Genomic DNA, 16,244 nt, shown 5'->3' with positions numbered 1-16,244 from the left:
GGGGGGGGGGGTACAGACAATGTTAGACATCTGGGATTAACCATGTAATTGCTACTACAAATCCAGCCAGGCTGTCTACAGCCCCGCCCATCACTAAATGTATAGTAGTCACATCACAGAAGGTGATGGGCGCTACAATTGGTTCCTGTTTTGGTGGTTGCCTGTTGCTTCCCATCCATTAAGTCTTGTTCGGACTTGGACAATAAAGTGTATCTAAAGCCAAAACTTGAAACAACATTTTGAGATGTCACCAGATTAGCAATAGAGGGGAAATGGTCCAATGGGGACACGTATTTCATTCACAAATGTCTAAGAGAGGATTTAACTCACTTCTAGCTGAGTCTATAGTAAAGGGAAATCTTCAGAAGGCCCCTTCCACGCGAGCAGTCCGATCCGAGCCTCCTGTCCGTTTTTGAGCAGAAACCCAATGTAACCTTATAGGCAACTGAATGTACATAGACACGCATCCATTTACATTCAACTACCTCCGTCTAGGTCCGAAACAACAAAAAAACGGAAAAGAGTTTTGTTTTGGCGGATCTGAAAGAGGTATTCAGATGTAAATGGACAAATGTCCTCTTACATGTGACAGCCCATAGACTGAAGATGGGTCTGCTTAGTGCAATTTTTTGCGTTCGGTACTCGCCGGTACCGATACCGAGTACCGATACCGGTGCTTTCGTCGGCATGGACCCACCTCCCAGCCTCTTGATTGGACGGGAAGCTGGCACTATGCTGTTTGGCTAGATCGATACTGATTGGCCTGGGAAGCCTGCTTCCTAGCCAATCAGCATGAAGCCAGCTTCCCGGGCCAATCAGGAAGCCGGGCGAGTTCGGGTACTCGGCCAAACATCATGTATCGGCACCAATACTAGTATCGGTTTCGGTGCATCCCCTAATCTAAACCAAGACTTGCTACCAACCAAACTGATGGCATTACATTGTGCACCACAACATGTTCAAATCTGCAACTTTTGTGCCAACACTGGGCCAGTCCATCCAGAACTGATATGTTAGTTTTTGATGAATGGTTTGAGAGTTGAATATTACTTTAAGTTTTTGGGTCTGCACACTTGCTCTGGTGAATTTGAGGGGCTCCCCCTGTCCCTATATGATTGAGAATGAAGTCGGGGGATCTGGCACACATAGAAGTGGACAGAAACAGCCAAAACAACTCCCAGGTGGACGGGGACAGAGTCGGGAGACCTCACTGCCACCTTAGCTATAGACATGTGCGATTCGTTTCGTTACGAATCGAAATTCGTACGAATTTTCCTGAAATTCGTAAACTCTGAAGCATCCGAAATCCGAATTGCAGTTTCCGAATTATATCCGAAATACGAAATTCCGTTGAAATCCGAATTTCTTTGAAAGGGGAACTAATATTACCCCTGTAAATGAGATTGAACAACATGACAAGATTTTTTTTTAAATCCGAAATACGGATCCGCTGCTGCTGAGAGTTGCATTACAATACACAGGCAGGAAATACGAAATTCCGTTGACGTATTTTCGTTCCGTTACGAACATTTGTTATATTGAAGTTAAAAAGCAAAATACCTTTGTTAATATATTGGAGTTGATGAGTTTTTTTTTTTAATCCGAAATTCGGATCCGGAATCCGTTAACGGAATTTCGTATTTCGGATTAAAAAAAAACCACTACCACATCGACTCCAATATTAACAAAGGTATTTTTGCTTTTTAACTTCATCATAACGAATGTTCTTAAAATTACGAAAATGTGCCGAAACTAACGAAAATTCGTATTTCGTACGAATCCGAATTGAGTTTCGGACCCGAATTACGAAATACGAAATAACGTATATTCCGAAACGGAACAAATTTTTTGACGGCGCACAAGTCTACTTAGCTATGAACCAAAAGCTCACTCAGCCCACCAAGCTCCACCTACAAGGCTTGGCCGATTTGTAAAAAGCCAATCACATGACCAAACGTTTTCAATCGATTGTTACCTCTCATTGTTGTAATATTTCCTGGATATTATGAAGTATCATTAAGGAAATAGTTTTTACTTATGAATATCTTTCTTCCTCAGCCCTGACTGTCCCTGCTCATCAGCCTGGCCTGAGAATGAGGAGGATGGCAAAGCGCACTGCACTGCCAAACGGTGAGCGGCTGATTATCCTCTATAATGATATTTATATACTTCACCATCGTGTGAGAAGAGTTTCACTTCTTGTGATCCCTGTGAGCACTTTCTGGAGATCCAGTCCTGGAACTAAAAGGAAGACGTCACCAGCACTCCGACAACGATAATAACAGCGATTAGGTGCTCATTTATTGACAGATGCCGTCTCTCATTGGCGAGCGCTTTTCGGGGGCCGCACAGGGGCGACGAAGGGGAATCGCTGTTATTATCGTTGTTGGAGTGCTGGTGACGTCTTCCTTTTTGTTTACGTGTGGCGGCGCCATCCGCGGCCATGTAGAGCACCCGTCTTTTTTTAGGAGTCCCGGTAAGAAGTGCGGCAAGTTTTCTTTCTTCTTCTTTCTTTTTTCTTCTTTCTTTTTTCTTTCTCTTTTCTTTTTTCTTTCTTTCTTTCTTCTTTCTCTTTTCTTTCTCTTTTTTCTTCTTTCTTCTTTCTCCTTTCTTTCTTCTTTCTTTTTTTTCTTCTTTCTCTTTTCTTTCTTCTATTCTCTTTTCTTTCTTTCTTCTTTCTCTTTTATTTTTTTTCTTTCTTTCTTTTTTCTTTCTTTCTTTTTCTTTCTTTCTTTCTTCTTTCTTCTTTCCCCTTTCTTTCTTCTTTCTTTTTTTTCTTCTTTCTCTTTTCTTTCTTCTTTCTCTTTTTTCTTCTTTCTTTCTTCTTTCTCTTTTCTTTCTTCTTTCTCTTTTCTTTCTTCTTTCTCTTTTCTTTCTTCTATTCTCTTTTCTTTCTTCTATTCTCTTTTCTTTCTTTCTTCTTTCTCTTTTTCTTTCTTTCTTTCTTTCTTTCTTTCTTTCTTTCTTTCTTTCTTTCTTTCTTTCTTTCTTTCTTTCTTTTTTCCCTGTCCTGGAACTAACACCATATCTGCTCATTGAGATGCATCACCGAGCAGTGCTGAGCCTTTCATTCCTCGAAGCAACTTTGAGCATTTAAAGATTCAAAGTGTCTTCAACTGGCTTTGGAAACTCTTTGGTCGTGTTGGGTTCTGGAGGCCAGCGGCTTTCTGAAGGTAATGTTGTGTTGCTCAAAGACGACAAACAGTTCTGCAGTGTGCTGGTAGCCTTAGACCAGCTCATCGTTGTAGTTATCATTAGTATTATTATACAGGATTTATAAAGTGCAAACAGTTTGTGAAACGATATATAAGGAAGACATTACGGTTACAATACAAATCTATTTTATTATCATTGGTATTTACACTGAGTGGCCAGATTATTATGACCCCCCCCCATCAGTACTTCGTTGGGCCGCCTCGTGACACCACGAGATGTTGAAAGGTGATGCGAGGGATCTGACACGGCACTGTTGCCCTTCTGTTGTCTTGTACCAGTCTTGCCCCTCCCCCGTTCTGCCCTAACATTGACTAGTCGCTGACGGCCACAATTCGCACGTTCAGACCCAGATTTTCGGCTGACAGTCCGGTCTTTAAACACTTTAACAATGAGCCGCTCTTGAACATTTAACGGATTCTGCTGTTTTGCTGATACTCTGCCAAAAACTAAATGCACTAAAACTTTTTGTTTTTCTTGCAGATAAATGTGCGAATGACAGCGAGTGCCCTCTAGACGCCGTTTGCCAAAGCAATACCTGTTATTGTGACGGTGGTTTGTGCAATTCCAGATATTTACCAGCGTGCTTCACACTTGTAAAACGGGATGACACATGTACAGGTAAGTTCCTGTAACCCTCACACTTACCCACCCCAATAACCCCTCACACTTACCCCCCACATAACACTAACCCTTCCTGTAACCCCTTTCTTGGACAACATCGCTAATTTGGGAAAATTCTCCAATTCAGCTCACTTCTCGGGTCAGCGATGTTGTCCTAGATTGTTCTCCTTCTTCTCCTTCCTTCTCCAAACTCTTCACCCTTCTGTAAAACTCCCTGTAACTTGCACACTGGTCTATGCAGCCCTAACATGAAGGGGCTCAGTAATAAATATTCCACCGAGTAATACACTGGGCGAATGCCATTTACACAGGATTCCTGCCACTAGATGGAGCTGAGGAGCACAGCAATTTTGATGCTCATTGGCTCCATCTAGTGGCAGGAATGATGTGACAATGGCATCTGCCCGGCATGTGGGTGGGCAGAAGATTTATAAGCCGTTTCTTAAAGGAGAACTACCCTGTTACCCCGAAAATAAGACCTACCCCAAAAATAAGACCTAGTACTATTTTTGGGAATTGCTAAAATATAAGACCTACCCCGAAAATAAGACCTAGTTGTGACCATTCCCAGGGCCGGTGGTGGCCTAAGGGGGAACTTGAAGAGCCGCGGGAGAGGCGGGAGAGAATCAGTGGTGCCAACAAAGCCAGCGCTAGGGGAAGCGAGGCGGCACCGGAGGGAGCAGAGCCGCATAAGCCGAACCCTCCTCTAGAGCGCCGGGTCCTGTCACAGGCGGACTGATACCAAATGCGCTCCACCTGTGAGGTATCGATAGTGAAAGTGCGCTTCGCTCATTCTGGAGAGCGATTGGTTACCAAATTGCTCTTACCCCTGATTGCCCAGATCACCCTATTTTTGTACATGAATACAGTGTCTTATTTTCGGGGAAACACGGTATGAGGTGAGTGAAAATCACTCACCTCATAGTTCTATCTCGGTATGGACGTGCACATATGAGAATGTTTATGAGCAATAGTGCACGTATGTGAGTGTACGGAGACGCGCTCATTAGTGTACGGGCGCACGCTCATTAGCGCGCACGCTTTCATATATAAACAAAGAAGCCATGACCAAGTTCTTGAGCGGTCTTCAGCTAGTCCCTGTGTGTCAGGGGCGTATCTGCTGCGAGGCAAACAAGGCGTCTGCCTCGGGCGGCAGATTCCTCCCCTCCCCGCTCCGATCCTCCAGCGCTGACTGACGGGGGGGGGGAGGGGCACAGCTGGCTCTGCCTCTAAATAGTAACGTCGGGATCCGTCCCGGCTGTGGCGGTCTCAGTATTCCCGTGAGCTGTAGCCCGCTATATACTGAGCTTTGGGGTGACGGGAGGACTCTAGTTTGTGTCCTCCCGTGACCCTGAGGAGAACTATGGGGGGAAAGCACTGACCTTTAACTCACCTTGTAACCCTCACACTACATCTCCCTGTAACCTGTGCACTAAATCCCCTATTAACCCCTAATGCTAACTCTCCATCTAACCCTCATTTTAACCCTTCCTGTAACACTATCCCTGTAACCCTCACACTAACCTTCAAAATAACCCTAATGTACACTTAACCCACTTACCTCTCCTGTGCCGGGATCCTCTGCATTGAAGAGCACCCTACCCTGTGCTGCAATATACCGGCACCAAGGAACCAGCATTGGATCATCAGTCATTGGCTATCAAAGCCAACTACTGACATTGCAGGTTCGGCACACTGGCTCGGATTTGCAGTTTTAAGCAATGAATTGTAACTTCCAATTCTCATTCTAATTGACTTTTTTTTATTTATTACCAATTCCAGAAAATAATCTTTACAGTAAATCATTTTCAAAGCATTGGAGATAAACTTTAATTCTGCACATGGTCACTATTAATAAAAATCTTTCTTTTTCAGAAATGATTACCACCACTGAAGGGCCAACACAGAGGACCTCACCGCCGGTCACAGGACCACAGACACCACGGCCAGGTGAGCAGTTCTATAGCTCTAAGGCATGGTACACCCATCACCTTCAATGACCCTGAGTACAGTATGGCTGTTGTGGAATTCAGCCATACCTCTCGTCTTACAATGACTCAAAGTTGCTTTACAAATGGCATACCTTCGAAAAAAATCAATACTGACCTCCTCCTCCGCCATGAGCCATCAAACACTCCTCCAATGCAGAGTAACCACTGGGTGAAGTTTCTTCCAAAACCGCCACCTACGGGAGTGCTGATCTCCTGTGTTCCCCTCAATGAATGGTTCCTGACACTGACCTGAGAACGTAGTAGTGATCCTGTTTTATGACACTGAAGGAACCCTGACCAGTTAACTGTTAGGCCTACGAAAGCCTAAACATGGATTTCTAAAACCTGATCAATGTCAAACTTCTCACTCCCTCTATAGGTATTTTAGTTGTGTAGGAAATTCAATGTAGACACAGCGCTCTGTTAGTAAGGTAAATGGCCGGGAGCTCATCCACCAAAATACCTGTACCAATTGGAAGTAGAGGCACTCATGGGTCTTTCAGAGGAGATAAGTCAAAGCATCAGCAGTTTTGAGCTCAGTCCGTTGACTGCAAGACCAGTAAGTGCCTCTGTACCTACTATGGATATACAGTATATATATTGTATATAGAAAGAGATAGAGAGAAGCAGTATCAGCACTCAGTCCTCAATAGTACTGCCTTGGTGCTCCACACAAATAAAGCAATATACCAAAAGGTTTGGTAGGCACTCAGTGGTCTTCCACAAGAGTAAAGACCTCATACTGTAGGTTTATAACATTCAGAAAGGCGGGCTGTGTCCTGGTGTAATAAGAATACAATATGCCATTTTGACTCATGGGGAACACCTTTGAGTGCCCACCAACCAAACCAAAGCTGCTCCCTTTCACATCCTCTCTCTCTACTTGAAACCTCATAGACCTTGTTCACACAAGCCTCAGCATGTATAGGGGCCATGTGTACAGGAAGCTTTTCTAAAGACTTTGCAGAGCTTTCAGCAAGCTTCTTTGAAGCCTTGTAAAGTACCCCTCAGCTCCAGTTTGGGAATGTTGAACACAGATCTTAATGGGAGTGCTGCAACACTACCTGGAAGCTTGGTAAAAGTCTGCAGCAACCTGGTAGAGAGGAACCGAAGAGTTCTTTGAAGGCTTTTTACAGAGCTGCTTGAAGCTTGCCGAAACGTTGTAAATGCTTTGCAATGCTTGTTAAAAATTTCCCAAAAGCTTGCAGTACACACTGATCTCCTACATGCTGATACTTGTAAGACGATACAGAAGGGGGAGCAAGGAGAACTAGGGGAACAGAAGATACAGAAGGGGTGCATAAAGGGAACTAGGGGAACAAGGATATACAGAAGGGGTAACCAAGGAGAAGTAGGGGAACAAGGAGATACAGAAGGGGTGAACAAGGGGAACAATTAGATACAGAAGGGGTGAACAAGGAGATATAGAAGAGGTGAACAAGGAGATATAGAAGAGGTGAACAAGGAGATATAGAAGAGGTGAACAAGGAGATACAGAAGGGGTGAACAAGGAGAACAAGGAGATATAGAAGAGGTGAACAAGGAGATATAGAAGGGGTGAACAAGGAGATACAGAAGGGGTGAACAAGGAGATACAGAAGGAGTGAACAAGGAGAACAAGGAGATATAGAAGAGGTGAACAAGGAGATACAGAAGGGGTGAACAAGGAGATATAGAAGGGGTGAACAAGGAGATATAGAAGGGGTGAACAAGGAGATACAGAAGGAGTGAACAAGGAGAACCAGGGTAACAAGGAGATACAGAACAATATAAAAGGAAGATGAGGGAGGGGCTGGGACTCATTCACTTTTGTATGTAAATTTCACCTTGAGAGTAGTAAGTAAGGAGCCCCTGGAAAGCATGTGAAAATCACCTGAAAGCGCCGCCTACTGGCTTCATATAAAATTACAAAATATTCATATGCAATCCTTTATATATTATTTATCTGTCTAGAAACAAACTGTGACGTCTCTAACAGTTTATAAAATAAGAATAAGGTGCAATAGCTAATATTGTGTATTTATAAAACGTTCGCAGACTGAACAGCTCTCATAGTTTTAGATTCACATCCAATTATAGCCACTAGATGGCGCCGAGGAGGAGAGGAATTTTGCCGAATTCTGCAATAAAATCGCCCAACTTTCAGGCCATGTTTCCTGTTACACACATATTTGGGGTGTAATATGAAACGTGATCACATATGGACTTGGGGCTGGAGGAACAGTCTGCAGGAGCCCGTGCACTGCACCTTTGATATAATAAATACACATTTGTTTCTTTCACCAATGTGTGTGGATTTAGTATTATTTCGGTGGACTGCGCCTGTACGTGCTGTGCCAGATGAAGTTCTCTGTTGTGAGAGTTTAGTTCAGCTTTCGATTCTCTTTTTATTTCCCCAGAGAACAGGAGATGCCAATTGCAGTTTAACAAGGAGCTGCAGGAATGTGAAAACTCCATGAATCAGGTGTGTACTGCTGCTCAATATGACCATGGGCACTCCTATGGTACGGTGCTTTAAGGGAAACTCCACTTAATACAATTAAAAATGAAAAAATTTACAAAATGTAATAATATAATTGCTGCACAAACCATTTTGTAATTCAATGCCATTAAGAAATTACCTTTCCATTCAAAATTGCAGCTGCTGTAGTTTTCTAAAAGTGTCAAAAAATTTCGATGCAATATGGGGACCCAGATATTTCGCTTCCTGCTTCTGTGATTGGCTGACTGATTTTCACAGAAGTCTTTCCTCAGTACAACATAGAAAGTCCACCAACTGGTTATAATGAACCCAGACCCTCCCATTCAGAGATCAGATCCCCCCCATTCAGGAATCAGACCCTCCCATTCAGGGATCAGACCCTCCCATTCAGAGATCAGATCCTCCCTCACAGGAATCAGACCCTCCCATTCAGGGATCAGACCCTCCCATTCAGAGATGAGATCCTCCCTCACAGGAATCAGACCCTCCCATTCAGGAATCAGACACTACTATTCAGAGATGAGATCCTCCCTCACAGGAATCAGACCATCCCATTCAGGAATCAGACCATCTCATTCAGGAATCAGACCCTGCCATTGAGGAATCAGACCCTCCCATTCAGGAATCAGACCGTCCCATTCAGGAATCAGACCCTCCCATTCAGGAATCAGACCGTCCCATTCAGGAATCAGACCCTCCCATTCAAGGATCAGATCATCCCATTCAGGAATCAGACCCTTCCATTCAGGTATCAGACACTCCCATTCAAGGATCAGACCAGTGGCATCACAAGGGGGGTGCGGTGGGTCCGTGTGCCACCATTTTAGGGGTGACACCAAAATGACTAACAGTCATTTTGGTGTCACCCTCTATGAAATGTCGGGCACTCTCAGGAATCAGACCCTCCCATTCAGGAATCAGACCGTCCCATTCAGGAATCAGACCCTCCCATTCAAGGATCAGATCATCCCATTCAGGAATCAGACCCTTCCATTCAGGTATCAGACACTCCCATTCAAGGATCAGACCAGTGGCATCACAAGGGGGGTGCGGTGGGTCCGTGTGCCACCATTTTAGGGGTGACACCAAAATGACTAACAGTCATTTTGGTGTCACCCTCTATGAAATGTCGGGCACTCGGTCATGGACCGACAGCCGACAGTGTCAGGAGAGAGGAGGGGACTGACTGTCTCCTCCTCCCTCTGCCGGCGTCCATCACCAAGATGTCCGCCGGCAGGGCTTAAAAAGACCAGTGCGCATGCATGATGACGTCACGGAGGGATGTCACCCGGTCTCCGCCCCCGGGTGACACCCAGCCTCGGGACGCCACTGCATCAGACCCTCCCATTCAGCAGGCAGACCCTCCCATTTAAGGATCAGACCCTCCTATTCAGCAATCAGACCCTCCCATTCAAGGATCAGGCACTCTCATTGAGGAATTGAGACCCTTCTATTCGGGAATCAGTTTGCAAGGGACATGCTGGAAGAAGCAGCTATTTCTCCAGGACAGAAACAGGTCGGAAACTTCAGCAAAGTTTGTTAAAATCCTTACAATGCACACAGATAGCTCAGAGGGGATTGGGTTCGTCTCAACAAAAGTGGAGTTCTTCTTTAAGCGGTTTGACTTGTGATGCTGCATTGGCCTGGTGTGTCACTCCATGGGTCTCCTCCAGGTGATCTGGTTTGCTCCCACAACCTAAAAAAATAGTGGTGGGGTTATGATTCACCCAAAAGGTGATTGCATGTGTTTGTGTGACCATGGCACAGGGGAATAATTAAACCAATGTGAAATGACCCTTCTGTGTGTTAAAGAGACACCACCACCTTTTCTTTCTCCCGCACCACTCCTTCATTTACTACAGCCACCACCATAGCTCCCAACTGTCCCTTACTTGGAGGGACTGTTCTTCTTTTAGAATCAAATCCCTCTTTTCCAATTCCCACTGAAGTTTTCCTTCTTTGTGGTTTGATGTATTGAACTCTACAAAAAAATGCACAATTTCACTAGTGTAATGGGTTGATTAATAAAGAATCTGCAGGGTCGGTCGCCCCATGAATATCTGTTAATGTTTGTCCTGTGCGCATATAGATGCACACACAAGCCTCCTTTCGATTTTTCTTTTACAAGTGTAAATAAGTTCCACCGTTCTGACTGTAATATTGCATTATGGCCACCAGATGGCGGTAAAGGAGCATATAGCATTATGGCCACCAGATGGCGGTAAAGGAGCATAGAGCTTCAATACTTATTTCCTATGCTCCTTTTTACCATCTAGTGGCCATAATGGGGCATTACAGTCAGAACGTTCAAATTTAATTTCCATAGTAAAGCAAATAAGTTAAAGAACCTTGATGCGTGCAAATACTCGCACATGAACTGGAAAGAGTCCAGAGGAGGGCAACCAAACTCATTAAGGGGATGGAGAACCTGAGCTACTAAATTTAAACATGTTCTCATTGGAAGTAAGGAGATTAAAGAAGAACTATGAGGTGAGTGATTTACACTCATCCTCATAGTTCTAGCCGACCTGTGACAATGAAACTGTCACAGGTCGGGTCAGTAGATCTGGAAGTGAGCGAACACATACCGGCGCTCGCTCACTTCTCGATCTATCCCTGCAGAGAGCCGTGATTGGATTCCCCCCTCCCCTGTCCGATCCTCCAGCGCTGACTGGCAGAACGGACGGGGCGGGTACAACTGGCTCTGCCTCTAGATAGGCAGAGCCAGCTGTCACTCACGCAGCTGGGCGGATCCAGACATAATTGTCGGGATCCTTTCCGGCTGCGGCGTCTCCGTATACCGCGAGCTGTAGCTCCCTATATACTGAGCCTAGGGTGACGGGAGGACACTAGGAATCCAGCCCCTCCCCTGTCATGGCAGAGAGCCGTGACAGGATCGAGAGGTGAGCGAACGCCGGTATGTGTTCGCTCACCTCCCGATCTACTGAGCCGACCTGTGACAGTCTCATTGTCACAGGTCGGCTAGAACTATGAGGTGAGTGGAAAGCACTCGCATCATAGTTCTCCTTTAAAAATGAGATGACACAGGGACCTATACATACACACACAGGACCATACACACATACACTCAACAGGTTGGACTTGATGGACATATGTCTTTATTCAACCTCAAATACTATGTAACTATGATGAACAGTTCACAGATATTCTTTATAAATGAACCCCTTAATCTTTCCCTCACCCCCTAAATGATTGTATTTGGGACATAGAAATGCCAGTATGAAGGAGAAGTGTGAAGAAATAGCCCTTGTGGGTCTAACCAATCGTTTTTCGCATAGTCATTCTTCACAGTCCGTGTAATTGGGAGCGTGTGTCCTATGTTTTATCCCAGAAGGTTGGGAGGTATGGCCACCACCAAATGTAAGGACATGACATTCGTGGTTTTTGTTTTATTATAGGATGGATTCTGCAATTTGTTGAGGCAAAATGCTCGTATTCAAGAAACCTCATGTCACAGAAATGACACCAATGTTACAGCGCAGGTAAGAAAACAGAATATGACCCAATGGACCTCATAGATTTAATTTGTCGGTATGATAAGTTCTAATGGTAAGGGAATTTCAAGCTACTGTATATCACATTGTTTTCAAATAAAATGACCATGATACACGAGATGATGTCTGACATATAACATTGGACTCACACCAGTGACATATTTACTATAGTGATCTGTACCCTTGGAACTGACCCTGACGGCTCGATCCTCCAGACCTTTCCCTTCTTGATGACGTAGACCATCTGTGTATAGAGGATTCTCAGTGCAATTCGCACAGCGAATGTTTGCTGGACATTTGTCCATCTGTGTTGTACAACATTCAGCTCTTTACTTTATCAAAGAGGATTTGCCCATCAACATACGACACAATAGAGCAGGGGTGCCCATTAGGTACAGTAGATGGTGATCTAGCAGTAGCTCTCAAAGCTGATGCTGGTAGATCAGGAAGGGGGGGAATGGCGGCCCCTGTATTCCATGTTGGCATATTTATTTAGCTGTGCACACATGATTACCTATTAACCCGAGTCTGCTGAGCCGAGCTCCCTGACATCTTTCTGGGGGATACTGGGGGTTGAAGTGCTTTGTATTACATCAAAGAATATTGGTTTACACAGCCTGTTGAAAAATACAGCAAGGTGAGCCAGGAGAGAGAGCAAGGAGAGAGAGAGCGGGGGAGGTTTTTTTTTCCGTTGGTAGATCTCATGTAGCTCGTCATTTGAAAAGTAGATCTCAACACAAAAATTGTGGGCACCCCTGCAATAGAGAGATTCCAATTACGAGGTTCACCCATCAAATCGAGCCAGAATTGCCCATCAGCCTCCATATATGTCCTAAAGCTATAAAGTTTACTCAAGGCAGAGCAGTGGTTGATTAGTCATCTGTGTAAGTTCACGTGACTGAGCTGAGCTTATTGTCAAAGGAGGAGGTAGACCTCTGAATGGCCATAAGCCATACATTTGTATAGCTAAGTTTAGGGCATTTTTGGCCAGACTCAAGGGTTCACTTAGTGTTTGGAAAGCTTAAAGGAGAACTATGGGGTTAGGGCTTTTCCCCATAGTTCTCCTAAGGGTCACTGGAGGACACAAACTAGCGTCCTCCCGTGACCTAAAGCTCAGTATATCGCAAGCTACAGCTCTCTATATACTGAGACGCCGCAGCCAGGACGGATCCCGACATTACTGTCGAGATCCACCCAGCTGCGTGATTGACAGCTGGCTCTGCCTATCTAGAGGCAGAGCCAGCTGTACCCGCCCCCTCCCCCATCCGTTCCGCCAGTCAGCGCTGGAGGATTGGAGCGGGGAGGGGGGACAGGATCGAGAAGTGAGCGAGTGCCGGTATGTGTTCGCTCACTTCCCGATCTATTGAGCCGACCTGTGACAGTTTCATTGTCACACGTCGGCTCGAACTATGAGGAGGAGTGATTTTCACTCGCCTCATAGTTCTCCTTTAATTCTCCATTAGCTATTTCTGTAGACAACATAGAAAGCCACACTGACTATATGAACCAATGAAGATCTCTTGTCAAAGAAGCAGATAGATCTAAGTGGCCCAGGGACCTTCACACCAGCAGTGACTTTCCATAACAGGTAGAGCGCCAGCTCCAGGCCCACCACTTAAAATAGGCCCGGCTGGCCCGGATCACCTTGGCAATCCGGCTGGGCTGAACACAATCAGGCAGTGGCTCCAGTGGGTCTCTAATCAGGCATATAAGGCGCCTGCTCGCTGGGGGGAGCGAGTGACTGACTACATAGAGAGCTACCTCTGCTGCTTCCCGTCCGACCAACCGACATCACCAGGCCCATGATGCTCTTAATCCGGCCCTGATAAGAAGATCATGGGAGATCATTTACAGAGATGATTGGCAATGGCTCAGCTTCTTTGGGGGTCTTTTGCTTTTGTCAGAACTAGTTTTTCCCCATACAGCTCAAAGGGAATACAGAAGCAGCTTGAGGTAGTTTATTGCAAGTCAGAAGGATGTCAAATGCAGGTCAGAGGAACTCGTGAAGGAACTCTCAAAATGATCTCAAATGCAGCTGAATGTATCTAAGAGCATTCTGCATTTGTCCATTGCCGGAAACCCGCTATTCTTTCACAGGATATTCTCATTACTACAGATACCAGCTTTGTGGTCTCAGTATGGGGATGTGGTCATACATCACCACATTAGGTATTTGCAGCACCGGAAGAAACCTTCTCACTCTTTCAATGCCAGCATTCATTTTAAAACTCTGAAGGAGTCTTGAGAGCTAATTGCATTCTTCAGGTCCTTACCAGGAGGACCCAGTACTCTATGGAATGTGTTCCTGGTTCATCTAAATCAATGATATTGTGGATCTAAGGAGACACTTCTTGGGACTTATGGTTGTAAGGAGACACTTCTTGGGATTTATAGATCTGGGGAGACACTTCTTGGGACTTATGGATCTAAGGAGACACTTCTTGGGACTTATGGATCTAAGGAGACACTTCTTGGGACCTATGGATCTAAGGAGACACTTCTTGGGACCTATGGATCTAAGGAGACACTTCTTGGGACCTATGGATCTAAGGAGACACTTCTTGGGACTTACCAGCTGTCCTATCATTCAAATGAAATTCTAGTATTTGTTACTGCACTTCTAGTTGAACAATCTAAACAGAATACCAATATAATGACCTCATTTGTTTCTTCTATTCTTTGGAGTCTACAAGTGATTAGATGGTGGTCGGCCACGAATGTGTGACCCAAACCTGGCCTATGTCAGGATAAGTAATGGCAATTGGTCAGGAAGGTCTAGTCCAGCCAATTATCTTTTCTCCTGAACAGGCTTGGCCAGGGTTGTGTAGGTGCCTATAAACCTAAGGACATCCTATGCTCCCATCATAAGTGACCAGATAGAGGGAAGGCTCCCTAATGTCTGTAGACATCTTCATCCTGTGTGTCTTTCACCACCTTTTGTCTTTTCTTTTTCATAGCAAGTTGCTAATGAGTTCTCAGAGATTCTAAACCACACGACCTTGAACAACTTGACTACTTCAGAGCTACGTTCAGCCTTCACCTCCATAGTGGAGACTGTGGAGACCTCGTTGCTGGAAACCTTCTCAAACAGCCCTCAGAACCAAAACATCAGCACACCTGAGATGGGTGAGTGGGCCGACACAATGGTTTCCAATGGTCAATTAAAATTATTGCTGATAGCACCGTATAACCAGCAAATATGCCTTCCAATATAATATATCCAAAACCTTCCCACCATACATCTTCTAACACCATTTATTATTTGTATTGAACATGAGAACAGGAGACTCTGTCATTTAAAGTGGAACCAGACCCACCAATGTAACTCAAATCCCCCAAAACAATTACCTTCAAGGCCTGCCAACTGTCGTGGTTGTCAGTGCGCTTATTTCTGCTCTCAACCGAACTTTCAAACCCTCAAATGTCTGCTGTCATAGCTGATCACATGTTCATCACCACGCCAACTGTGTCCTTGCTGCGGGGTGTAACCCTTCTCTTTGTCCTTGTGACCAAAAGGTTTACATTAGTGGAAACAGGAAAAGGGGGGAAATCTTTCAGAAGGGATGCCTGTTCCCATGCCAACTGCCTGAGACGATTTCCCTGTCCGTGGAGAGATTTCCTCCCACTTTCTGTTTTAGCTATGAAAAGGAAATTAAGGAAAATCTCCACAATGGGAGACTGACAAGTTTTTTATTGCTATCTTTGTCCTCTGGAGATTTATTTTTCCTTCTTGTCTATTTGGAAAGTTTCATACAGAACAGGAAGTGAAAAACATTTCTCTACTTCCTGTCAATTTCACGGGTAACAGACAAAACTGGAAGGGCAGATCCCCCAGCAGGGTCACACTTGGTGGTAAAAGCAATTTTGATGGGCAAATCATTACTTAATGAGCAGACTTCATCCAGACACACAGCTGATGTAGATGAATATGACGGTGTGGTGTCTCCATGATTCTTGGTCTCTCCTGCAGAGGTTCAGATGAAGGTTTCCAGAGACATATGTGGTAGAGACTCGTCCCTAACCCTGACTGTGCTGGAGAACACCATGCAGGTCCCGTGTGCACATGTGAGTGGAAGTAAAGGTGAGTGCTGCTCCTATGTCTCGTCTCGACTATTGTAACTCCCTCCTCATTGCCCTTCCTGTACACAGGCTCCTCCCCCCTTCAGTCTATCATGAATGCTGCTGCTGCTAGACTCATTCACCTAACCAACCGCTCAGTGTCTGCAACCCCCCTCTGCCAATCCCTCCACTGGCTTCCATTGCACACCCCCTCTGCCAATCCCTCCACTGGCTTCCATTGCACACCCCCTCTGCCAATCCCTCCACTGGCTTCCATTGCACACCCCCTCTGCCAATCCCTCCACTGGCTTCCATTGCACACCCCCTCTGCCAATCCCTCCACTGGCTTCCATTGCACAC

General features: G+C 45.1%; 1 protein-coding gene across 1 annotated transcript in view; it reads left to right on the top strand.

Moving 5' to 3' along the window:
- Positions 1–16,244, top strand: part of LOC108797748 (adhesion G protein-coupled receptor E3-like) — a 32,400-nt gene that overhangs the window by 4,018 nt on the left and 12,138 nt on the right. The window contains exons 4-10 of the mRNA XM_018569400.1: positions 2,059–2,130; positions 3,697–3,834; positions 5,713–5,787; positions 8,228–8,292; positions 11,730–11,813; positions 14,783–14,951; positions 15,796–15,906. Of these exons, the coding sequence (XP_018424902.1) occupies positions 2,059–2,130; positions 3,697–3,834; positions 5,713–5,787; positions 8,228–8,292; positions 11,730–11,813; positions 14,783–14,951; positions 15,796–15,906 (714 nt within the window). The remainder of the gene's footprint in view (positions 1–2,058; positions 2,131–3,696; positions 3,835–5,712; positions 5,788–8,227; positions 8,293–11,729; positions 11,814–14,782; positions 14,952–15,795; positions 15,907–16,244) is intronic.

The sequence above is a fragment of the Nanorana parkeri genome, unplaced genomic scaffold (assembly GCF_000935625.1).
Source record: "Nanorana parkeri isolate BGI_ZX_2015 unplaced genomic scaffold, ASM93562v1 scaffold1330, whole genome shotgun sequence".
Classification (NCBI taxonomy): Eukaryota; Metazoa; Chordata; class Amphibia; order Anura; family Dicroglossidae; genus Nanorana; species Nanorana parkeri.
The sequence above is the reverse complement of the archived record's forward strand: the minus strand, read 5'-3'. Positions and strand labels throughout refer to the sequence as shown.